Below are 8,941 nucleotides of genomic sequence, written 5' to 3' on the forward strand. Positions count from 1 at the left end.
TCAAAATTAAATTTGTGATGGCCCCACTGAAGTGCTGCATACTACTCTACATACTTAAACAGGGCTCATAAAAGACCATTTGTTTAGAAGCATTTATGCGTATTGCTTTGTTAAATAATAACTTAAAGATGATGACTTGGCAATGGCAAACTGAACAGATTTTTTTTCATAACATAATTTAAGCTATGGCTCTTCTTTGGCTCTGAAATATATCAAATGGTTTTTCAAGATATGGATATTATTATACTGCAGTAGATACTGCCATACAGAGCAGTGGCTTTCAAACTTTTTTGACCATGTACCATAAGAAATGAATTTACTATCATGACTCACTAAGAACACATATATGTATATGTATATGACAATAGTTGCACCAAACATTACCCTTACAGTGTGCCACACTCTCTGGTATTTTCTACTTTTTTCATACTTTCACAGTGCTGTTCCCAACTCAACCCAGTAATAGGGCACATCCTATAGAATAACACTGACCTAGACTAATAAGTGCTACCCTTATTGTGGTTTTGAGTATTAAATGATTACCTTTATGAGCACTACATTTTATACCATATGGGTGATTCTTTAATACTGTCTTTTATGTCCTTCAAAAGAACTTATATCTTCAAGCCTCCTAAAATGTTAAACTTCTTGCCGTATTTATTATATACCAGTAAGAACCATACTTCTCCTTGAGAACTCTATTGGTTACATATTTGTACACAATTGTATAACAGCAAACTCCACTGTAATGTGTTTCTCTTAACAGACCTTGAAATTTCTGATAATAACATATTTGTACTCTAAGATTCTTGTGGTTGCCTTGACTACAAACATCAGCAGTATACTCTAAATCTGTTCAACGGCCACACTTGGAATACAAACCCAGAAAGTCCAGAATGTGCATATGCATTGTACACTCTGACTTTTCTCAAAATTTAAGCAATTCAAGGAATTATAAGAAGCCATGTTTTAAAGTAGAATTACCAGGTTTTAGAGCAAGAGGAGATGGTCGAGAGAAATTAGTTCTACTGCTTGTGTTTACTGGGAGTGGAGTAACAACTTTTACTGAGCCCCCACTGTGTCTGGGCACTTTACCTGCTTCATCACATGGCTTTTAATCCTCAAAAAACTTACTTTTAAGTCAAAGAAGGTGATCCTCAGGTTAAATAGTTTGCCCAGCCACACAGAGCCAGTATCCAAACCTAACTCTGACTCCAAAACCCACATTTCTTTCTATTTCATGCTGCTTTTCTTACATAGACAAAAGACTAGTACCACGCTTGTTTGAAGCTGCTATGGACCCCGGAAAGCCATGTTCTATTCCAAATCTTGTGGAGTAGGATCTTTGATTAAATTATTTCCATGGAGACATGACCCTGCTCATTCAGGGTGGGTCTTAGTCAGATCACTGGAGTCCTTAAGAGAGCTGAGAGCCCACACAGACCCAGATGCTTGGAGACACTGGGAGATGCCGACAGAGAGATATTTGGAGATGCTAAGCTAAGGGATGAAGCCTACAGTTTTCCTGGAAGAAGCTAACAGAAAACCCCCCCAGACACAGAGAGAAATGCCCTGGGACAACAAGCAAAGACACACAGGAGCTGAGAGAGAGAAGCCAAGAGAGTCAAGCCCAGAGGCATTTTGGAGAAATCCATTTTGAAACCATGACCCTGGAGCAAAAGACCAGCAGACACCAGCCACATGCCTTTCCAGCTGATTGACGTGTAAAGGATTCCATCGGCCTTTCCTCAGTGAAGGTATCCTTTTGTTGATGCCTCAGTTTGGACACTTCTATGGCCTTAGAACTGTATATTTGTAATGTAATAAATCCACTTTATAAAAGTCAATCCATTTCTGGTATTTTGCATAATGGCAGCTTTAGCAAACCAGAACAAGTACCCAGAGAGATGATGTGTTGAAACCCAAAGTTGTGGAAGTTTTAAGTGCAGAGACAGAAGTAGATTATTTTTTAGTACTGCTCACTGCCTCCTGTTACTGACCTAAAGGTGTATGTTTGTTCCATTCTTTCCTCATGATTATGCACAAGAACTGTGTTCCAGTTTCCCCCAACTTCTAATGAAATTCTGCCTTTTCCCTGCCTGTTAAAGAAAGTAGGCAGTGAGCATTTAAAATGCTATTGACTGTGTGTTCACTCAAAGTAAAAGACTAGAAAATCAGCAATGAGATATCATGAGGAAAACTGCCAGTATCATTCCATTTCAAACAAATAAAGCTATTGACAATAACACCGAAGTTTAGAAAGTCTACATCAATATAAGGTTTGATATTTTCAACTACCCCAATTGTTCAGAGTGAATTCTGATGTTCTGTTTGAAGCTGGAAGCCAAATCAACTTTAGAGATGATAATCAACGTAATAAATTGAGGTTCTATCCATATAGAAACTGACTTATGGTACAGTGGGGGAAGTTGGGGAAAGGTGTAAGGAGAGTCAATTCAGTTGTTTTCTCCATAATTAGGGAATGAGGGGATGGGCAAGAGAGAGCATGTGGGCACTGAAGTTAGCCTTACTAAGTTCACAATCTGCTTAGCAATTGTGTAACCTGGGGGCAAGTCACTAAACCTTGGTAAGCCTCAGTTTCTCATCTATAAAACATAAAGCACAGTGCCTGGTATATAATATGTTCTCAGTAAATATGAGCTAGTGTCATTATTAAACTGGCTGCAAGTAACCATCCTAGTTTCAAGAAGACTAATAGATAATATTTTATTTGCATTTTGATTTCTAAAGCTCCTTAGGAATACTGTTGATATTCTAAACAGTGCCAAATAAGTTTCTAATTAGAAGAAATAACCTACAACATTCCTTCTTGAACCCATATAGTGCTTTCATTAAGGATTACACATCTTGCAAATATTTCAAGTGTACTCTTCTACAGCAAGTGTACTCATCTACAGCATCTGACTGCAAGTTTTTTTAAATCTATAATTTATTTCCTTTGTAAAACTTTCGTAGAATCACTGGGCGGTCCATAGTCCAGTCCTTCCAGACAAATGTTTCCCTTACTGATATTTCATGATGCTACAGGGACATCTGAGGGCTAACCAAGTTGAAGAGGTGAGGGCTAACCAAGTTGAAGAGGTGAGTGGAGAGAAAATGGAAAGAATGGACTAACTTTAATCAGATTACTGTATGGATTATTCCAAAGGCATTACTTTCGCATTTTCAAGATATCAAGTATTTTTGACGAGAAGGCAGGAGATCTGTCCAGGTTAGTTAACACCTAGAACCTCCTTTAAAATGGAAAGTATGTGCAGAATGATAAAACACATGATGGGTATTAAATGAATGAGATGAAAGGCAGCAGGAATTTGGGGCTCCATTTTAAATGATATCCTTTCCTCTACTGATGTATAACCAGCATCTTCACCCTACCCCAAATTCACTTCAAAGCATTAGTGATATGGTAATAAATTAATGATGTAATAGCACGATTTTTATTACAACTATTTCATGGTTTTTCCGGCTGAAAGCTGTAGTTTTCAGTCTTTGGACATGGTTACTTATTCTCATCAGAGAAGACGATCAGAGCCAAAGATTGATTCTGCACATTTTTAAAAAGTCTGTCACAGACACAGCATTGAATGGAGTGTACAAATGATGCATTCTTTCAAAGAAAAAAGAGGGAAAGAATGATAAAGAGTTTGAGCGAAGGAGAAGCAGTTTGCAGTTCAAGCTCTTCATCTTGTGAAGCTACAGATTTCAAAATTTACTTACAGGATGAAGGTTACAGCACATAGGTCACTTTTATTATCATTTCGGAAGTCATAGAATACGTTTATTATTAAACTCTAGTAAACTCAGAAACTCTAGTTTCTTAAGATTACAGATTTCAGAGCACTGTATATTATTTTATGTGCATATTTTACAATGTTTTGATATGTTTTTCTCTTGTTGCTAATTTACTTTCATTAACTTCATGCCTCCTCTTACATTTTTTCAAAGGTATGATATTCTTCTTATAACGAACCTTCATAAAAACTAAATGTTCAGCATTTTACAGCCATTTCATTATGCTAACCTCAAAATCTGCCTTGTGCAATGAAACTATTTGAAATTAATGTTAGATATTTTGCAGCTGCATTAAAAGTGAGAAAGGTACTGGGAAATGGCCAGTCTTTTTAACTCAACTTTAAAACCTTGTCTTGTTTTAATAGATCCTGTATAAAATGTGGTGGGACTGACCCATCAGTCACTTTTTATATAGCCCCCATTTGAAATGTGTGTTTAAGTGGCTATAGTTTCCACTAAAGAAAGAAGGGAAATATAAAAATGCATGAAGAACTTCTTTCTGGTGGGTCCCACTGTCCCTTTTCTCATGATAGGATTTAAGAATTCATGCCCAAAAGTAAAGAAAATAGTGGAATTTCCACCAAATATTTTGTCAAAGCTACTGCTTGTCTTGAAGGGAAAATTAATAATTTCGAACTTGTGCATTCAAAACTGATTCCATGAAAGCTCTTTTTTCCATCTATTCTGAGGCTTGTGGATACTCTACTGCCATTTCCCTGTGAATAATCATTCAAATTCTCTAAGCTCAAGGGTATATCATGATATTAACCACAGAATTAACCAAGTTAATAGCCATGTAGACAAGAGGCCCCTTAAAACGACCATTTTGCATTTAACTAGGTTTATTTGCAGTCATGTCAACAGCCAATCTTAGCTGAGTCATTTGAATCAACCACATGATGATCTGAATCAGCTATTAAGGTGGCCAAAATAACCAGATTGTGATATGTAGGCTTGACTTTAGATCATACAGACACAGCCACAGTCCATTAGCCTCAATAGAATAACACAAGTGTAATTTCCATAAATTGCTGTATTTTCCTCCACATTTCAGGTAGACAATGCATAAACTACCATTAGTATTCTCAGCAGCAGAATATAGACCTTTCCCAGCAAATCATGATTCTGGAAATACTCCAGTCAGTTTTCCCCTTGGTTTGTGTAAAACCATATCATTCTAAATAGGGATGGCATTCACAGTCACATTCCAAGTTAACAACAGATAATAAACAATAATTATCCAAACACATTTAGTTATCCTGCAACTATATTTCTCAACGTTTGTAGGAAAATTGTGCCTTCTATAATTTGCATACCATTCTGGATTTTCTTATACAAAATATGGGTATTTTGTACTACAAAACTGTGGGTATTTCTTTCCTATTGTGTAATTATACACATTTAATTTCCTATTTTTCCTTTGTGCCTCAGTTTCTTTATTTGTAAAATGCCTCCATTTCCTTATCTATAAAAGAGCACCTAACCATATGGGTGGAAGATTAAAAGAGTTGATATATGTAAAGCAATTAGAACAGAATCTGGTACATAGGAAGTGCTCAATAAGTGTTAGCTATTATTGTTATTTTTTTATTATCCTATTATTAGAGGTGTTGCTTTTGACCATTAATACTTTATACATTAAAAATTATTTCCAGAGTCAGATCAGTCCAGAATAAATTAAATGCAAATGGCAACAATGAAGAAAGATTATGAAAGGCCCAAATTCATAATCAAAGTGTGATACATTCTTTTCTGACTTATCCAGATGCTTTTACCTCTTCTGACTAAAAGGTAAATGTTTCCAGATGAAATCCTGAGAGACTACAACTATTAGTTTAAAAATATATGCTGCAAAAAATATTTCACATCCAAGAAGCTTAAAGTGATTATGTCCAGGAAATAAATAAATAAGGGTCATTTTATGTATCCAGGGACCAAGAGGAAGTGCACACTTAAAAAGTCAAGTGCTTGTTTCAGTTAACCAATAAAACATACTATTTATCATACACCTGACAAAATTATTTGATCAAAGTGTAGAATCTGAAACAACTGAATTTTCCAGAGGCTAACAAAAGATTATCTTGAGATATAGGAATTTAAATTTGCTTAAAATGGTAAAGTGCAAGTACAGATAGAGAAGAGCTTGATTTCCCAGTGCTCAGCCCAGAACTGCCCTCTTCTTTCAGAGCCCGGAAATGTACCAGGTTCTGACACCTATTCTTGACTTAATGACAAGTTGGGCTCTCTTCCTGCGAGCTTTTCTAAGCATGGGAGAAGATAGCCTAACCAGAACTGAGCTCTGACTCAGAGCAGAAATATCCTAGGGATGATGTGGCAATGTTTGAAGGCCTAGGGGTTATATTTTCATTTCTGCAGATGGAGCCAGCCTTCAGCAAAATTGTGAAAGAAATGAAATTTCTTCAGCACAAGCCATTAACCATCACTGAGGATCCAATGCCCTCACACTGCCCCTCACTTCTCAAGGTCCTTCTTCCTGATTGGCACTCAGGATTTAGGACTATGACCTGCAACCCTGTGCTAATGCTTAGGCCCAACCCCCAGAGGTGCTGATTTAATTGGTCTGGGGTGGAGCCTAGGGATGCTTTTGTTTGTTTGCTTTGCTTTCTTTTTTGTTTGTTTGCTTTCTTTTGTTTCAAGTTCCCCAGCTATTACTGATGTGCAGGCAGGGTTGAGAGTCACAACTGTAGAAGAACAATGTTTCTCAAAGATTGATTTACAGACCACTTACAGCAGAATCACCTGTGATCTTAAGTGTATATTCTTTGGCACCCAGAGATTCTGAATCTGCATTTTAAACACCCCAGGTAACGCCAATACACAATAACATTGAAGAACAAAATTTCCCCCTTTTTACAAGTTACTTAGCCTCTGTCCAATTCTCTACCAACTGGAAAAAATAATCCAGGATAATGTGATAATAGGTGCTGTTGAAGCAATGTGTTACATTTTCACCATTCTTCTTAAAGACAATGCAGAGGGTGATCCCAAAAGTAAGAATATCTATATGGCAGGCCAGCGAGGATGGTTTTGTTCATTTTGGACTTTCAGGAGGGGTGGGGGTGGAGTAAACAAGCCTTTCAGCACTTCTATTATACAGTTAGTTTCCTACTTCACTTTGGACCAGCCCTGCAGCTCTCTGTGCTACCAAGTGCTTAGTTTGTAAAAGGGAATAATTTCTATCCCTAGAGCTAAGCTCCGGAGCCCCACTAGCTGTTTATATGGAGATGTTGATAATCCTTGCCTCATGGATGACCAATTCCACAAAAAGGCAATGTCTTTATTAAATTTATTAAACTCAAAGTGAATAGTGCTCTTTACCAGCACCTTCCCATTTCTCTTAAATGTGGAAAGGTTTTGACTGTTTCTTCCATGAAATCATCTTACATCAGTGGTCTCAACCTTGGCTGCACATTTTAATCACTTGGGGAATGTTAAAAAATACAGAAGCCTGGGTCCCACCTCTCAGGTTTCTGATTTAATTAGTCTTGTGTGGACCTGGTCACTGGTATTTTTAAAAGATTCTAGGCAATTCTAATATACAGCCAAGGTTGAGAACCACTGCCTTAAAAGAAATAGAGCTGTCTTCTACGCATGCCCAGAAAATTCACACACAAGAAAAGAGCCCAGTAAATGCAATTATTATGTGTAGGCAGGAGCCTAAAGAGAAGATATTTTTTTCTGTGATGAAAAAAAATCTTGCTTTGAAACTCATACAGGCTTGAAAAACATTGTGCATCACCATCATCATATGCCTTCATGACATGGGGTGTTGTTAACATGTGACTTTTGTTCAATGTTTCAGTTCCCTCCTATCATCTACTTCCTTCCTTCATCTGCTCTGCCGAAACCCGTCTTCTTTTTGAAATAAAGACAAGATGCCTTAAACTAAAATCAGAACCCTCTGGGTCTGGATTTATCTTTGTTTTGTTTTGTAGATCACTCTCTGGGCGCATTGTTGGAGGGGTCTGGTGGTTCTTCACCCTGATTATAATTTCTTCCTATACTGCCAATCTTGCTGCTTTCCTGACTGTGGGGAGGATGGTTTCTCCCATAGAGAGTGCTGAAGACTTAGCCAAGCAGACTGAAATTGCATATGGGACCCTGGACTCTGGTTCAACAAAAGAATTTTTCAGAGTAAGTGCTTTACAGTTAATTGTGCCTGCTGGTTTTTATTTTATCATCTTTTCACAAAGGCAAATTCACAGTGCTTTTAAGGGAGGATTGGGATGTGGTTGTAATATTATCAAAAGAGAGCTTCTTAAATGTGGCACTGCTTGATTGATGACCTAATTCATTGTCCTTTAGAACTATGATGACTCATGTGAGGCATAACAAGTGGCATGTTGAGAGCACTGAGTTTGGACTCCCAGGTTTGAATACCAACTCTGCCACAGTGATTATCCTTGGGCAAGTCATTTAACTTCTGTCAGCCTTCATTCCCTTATTTGAATAATGACTTGGTTGGACCAAATAATATTCTCCCTTCTAACTTTTCAAAAGCAGTGATTTTATGTCTCAGCAATTAACAGAAATTAGGTAACTGACTTTGACTAAGATACTGATGAGAGACAGACTCTAAAATATTGTGTATTTCATTTTAGATGACAGCTTCCTATTAAAATGTTTCAAGTACTCATGTACATGCTGACAAGAAAATTTTCAGGGCAGCTGATTATTGTTTTAATTTCTTAAGTCAATCTATGTTCCCCCCATAAGCTAAGCCTTAGTTGGGAAACCACAAAATGTTCACTAGCAAAATGTAGTAAAGCTATGTAAACTCTGTCAAGGGGAAAGATGAAAGGGGTTTGGGACAGTAAATAAAAGAAGGATGGAATGATAGGCAAACCACTTTTACATAACTATCAAGATATTTGTTCTGGGCTTATTGGCCTATAGGAAAGAATACCAAATATTAAGAACTCAAATATTTTTCAGTTGCCCTAACAAGGAAGCTATGTTAATTTAAATTAGAAAATGGACCTATTCTATACATTACCACAGTCTGCTACTGTATCCACCCACTGTAATGGATTGCAGCAATGACACAGAAGCCACTTGGGCAGTAGGAAGAGAGGAAAAGTTTAGTCACTGTCTCCAACCAATAATC

At 37.1% G+C, this 8,941-nt stretch overlaps 1 protein-coding gene across 1 annotated transcript in view; it reads left to right on the forward strand.

The window, feature by feature from the left end:
- The window catches only part of LOC119524090 (glutamate receptor 3-like), a 66,824-nt gene extending 58,282 nt beyond the window's left edge, over positions 1 to 8,542 (forward strand). The window contains 1 exon segment of the mRNA XM_037822748.1: positions 7,770 to 8,542. Within this exon segment, the coding sequence (XP_037678676.1) occupies positions 7,770 to 8,112 (343 nt within the window). The 3' untranslated portion in view covers positions 8,113 to 8,542.
- Positions 8,543 to 8,941: the final 399 nt, after the last annotated feature.

This window comes from Choloepus didactylus, chromosome Y, assembly GCF_015220235.1.
Source record: "Choloepus didactylus isolate mChoDid1 chromosome Y, mChoDid1.pri, whole genome shotgun sequence".
Classification (NCBI taxonomy): domain Eukaryota; kingdom Metazoa; phylum Chordata; class Mammalia; order Pilosa; family Megalonychidae; genus Choloepus; species Choloepus didactylus.